This window comes from Pteropus alecto, unplaced genomic scaffold (genome assembly GCF_000325575.1).
Source record: "Pteropus alecto unplaced genomic scaffold, ASM32557v1 scaffold359, whole genome shotgun sequence".
NCBI classification, from domain to species: domain Eukaryota; kingdom Metazoa; phylum Chordata; class Mammalia; order Chiroptera; family Pteropodidae; genus Pteropus; species Pteropus alecto.
The window spans coordinates 397,486-399,300 of NW_006443119.1; the positions used below are offsets into that span (position 1 = coordinate 397,486).

At 55.8% G+C, this 1,815-nt stretch overlaps 1 protein-coding gene across 4 annotated transcripts in view; it reads right to left on the bottom strand.

Annotated features, from left to right (window-relative positions):
* MAPKAPK2 (mitogen-activated protein kinase-activated protein kinase 2) overlaps positions 1-1,809 on the bottom strand; it is a 45,603-nt gene extending 43,794 nt beyond the window's left edge. For all 4 annotated transcript variants that reach the window (XM_006922826.2, XM_025040485.1, XM_015597881.1 and 1 more), the window contains exon 1: positions 1,521-1,809. In XM_006922826.2, the coding sequence (XP_006922888.1) occupies positions 1,521-1,781 (261 nt within the window). In that variant the 5' untranslated portion in view covers positions 1,782-1,809. The remainder of the gene's footprint in view (positions 1-1,520) is intronic.
* Positions 1,810-1,815: the final 6 nt, after the last annotated feature.

The window sequence follows — 1,815 nt, forward strand, 5'->3', positions numbered from 1 at the left end:
CAAGATGCTAATCTATTCCTTCTCCAACAGTCCAACATTAAACAACAACCAAAAGCCCAGAGCAACACCTTAAAGTAGAAACCAAATAAATCTGACAATATGGGGACTGGTTGAAACCTCTCTCGAAAAATAAAGAATGAAAGCAGCAAGAAAATAATTTTAGAGGCCTTAAAATCTGGAAGTTGGACATGCTTGCTCTCTAAAACCCTGAAGTACCTACCAAGGTTTTATTACATCTAATTATATATTCCAACAGTTCTACCCATAACACATATTGGAGTTTTGTATTAATAGCTGAAATACAACTAGCCATGAGGGTTGAGGGGGAAGAGAGAAATATAACACAGGAAGTAATTTTCTCCTCCAATCATTAAGACACCTCAGGGGAAAGAGGCGTGATGTGTCACCTTTAGAGATGTGGTTTGATCTGAAAACCCTCTGAGGGGAAAATCTTTTTAGTGACTCTGAACACTGGCTCCCACCACATTGGGGACCCACCCACTCATCTCATCAGACCTCCGAGTCCATTGTTTAACTTCTGAAGTAAGTATTCTCACTGAATTCCCATTCTCCCTCTACCACAAGTCCTAAAAAAAATAAAATAAAATAAGAGCTTGGATTTCCCCAACTCAAGGATAACTCTCCCTCCCACTGTCCACCGATGGCGCATGTCCAGGACTCAAGTGGCCACCTCGGATCTGCGGAATCAGCACCGGGCCAAGCGTGGTTTCCAGACTGGTTTGACAATGATCAATGGAGCTATGGAAACAGAAGCCGCGCCGGAGCCTGCTGGCCTCCCATCTGGAGCCTCACAGGCACTGAAGGTAGGAGGGCGCCAGCTCTCGGATCAAAACAATCCCTCCTTCTCCGGGGGGCGGTGGCCCATCGGAATCCCCAGCCTTGCACCCACCACGCGGGCCCACGCGCCGCAAGGCGGCACCGCCGCACTCGCGAGGCCCAGGGAAGTGAAATCACACATTCCGGCTCCCAAATAAGGAGCGAGGCTAAATAAACCTCTGAAATCCGACTTCTCCAAACCAACGGACCAACCAGCTCAATGAGTAATGGGTCCTTTGTGCCCGCTGAAAGGAAGGAGGGAGGAGAGGACGGGGAACCACAACACCCGAAAATCACTTCCTCGAGACGCGGTGAAATTAGCAGAAGTGGTCCCGAAGCCAACAGTTCCGACTCGGCTGGATCCCGCTCAAACCCCAAAATGGCAGAGTCCTCACGAGTCCTCTCGAGGCCCCGCCACTCACACCGGGAGGTGACCGGAAACGCGGTCTCCGCGGCGTGGTCGGCTGGGACCTGACTGTCTCGCTGCCCCCCGCCCTTGCCGCGCACTTGGCACCCGTGGCGCCAGGACCCACGGCCCCGCCGCGGCCGGGACGCCCCGTCCCAGGAAGGGGTCGGCGCGGTCACGCTGAGCGACGGTGAGCTCCGCCCGCTCCCGGGCGCCGGGGTGTCGTCCCTGGGGGCCCCGTCTGCCCGCCCTCTCCTCCCCCGGGCCCCAAACCTACTTTTAGGGCGAATTTCTCTTGGGTCCTCTTGTTGAAGATCTGCAAAACTTTCCCGTTGATGCCCAGCCCCAGGACCTGGGTGGTGACCTTGTAGTCGTCGATGATGGCGTTCTTCTTGATCTGCAGGCTCGACCTGACGTGGAACTGGGGGAACTGCTGCGGGATCTGCGGTGGCAGCTGGGCCGGGGCGGGGGGCTGTGGCGGTGGCGGCGGGTTGGGGAACAGCACCGGCGGGGTCTGGCCCTGGGAGTTGGACAGCATGGTGCCGGGAGACGCGGGAGCGGAGGCCGGAGGG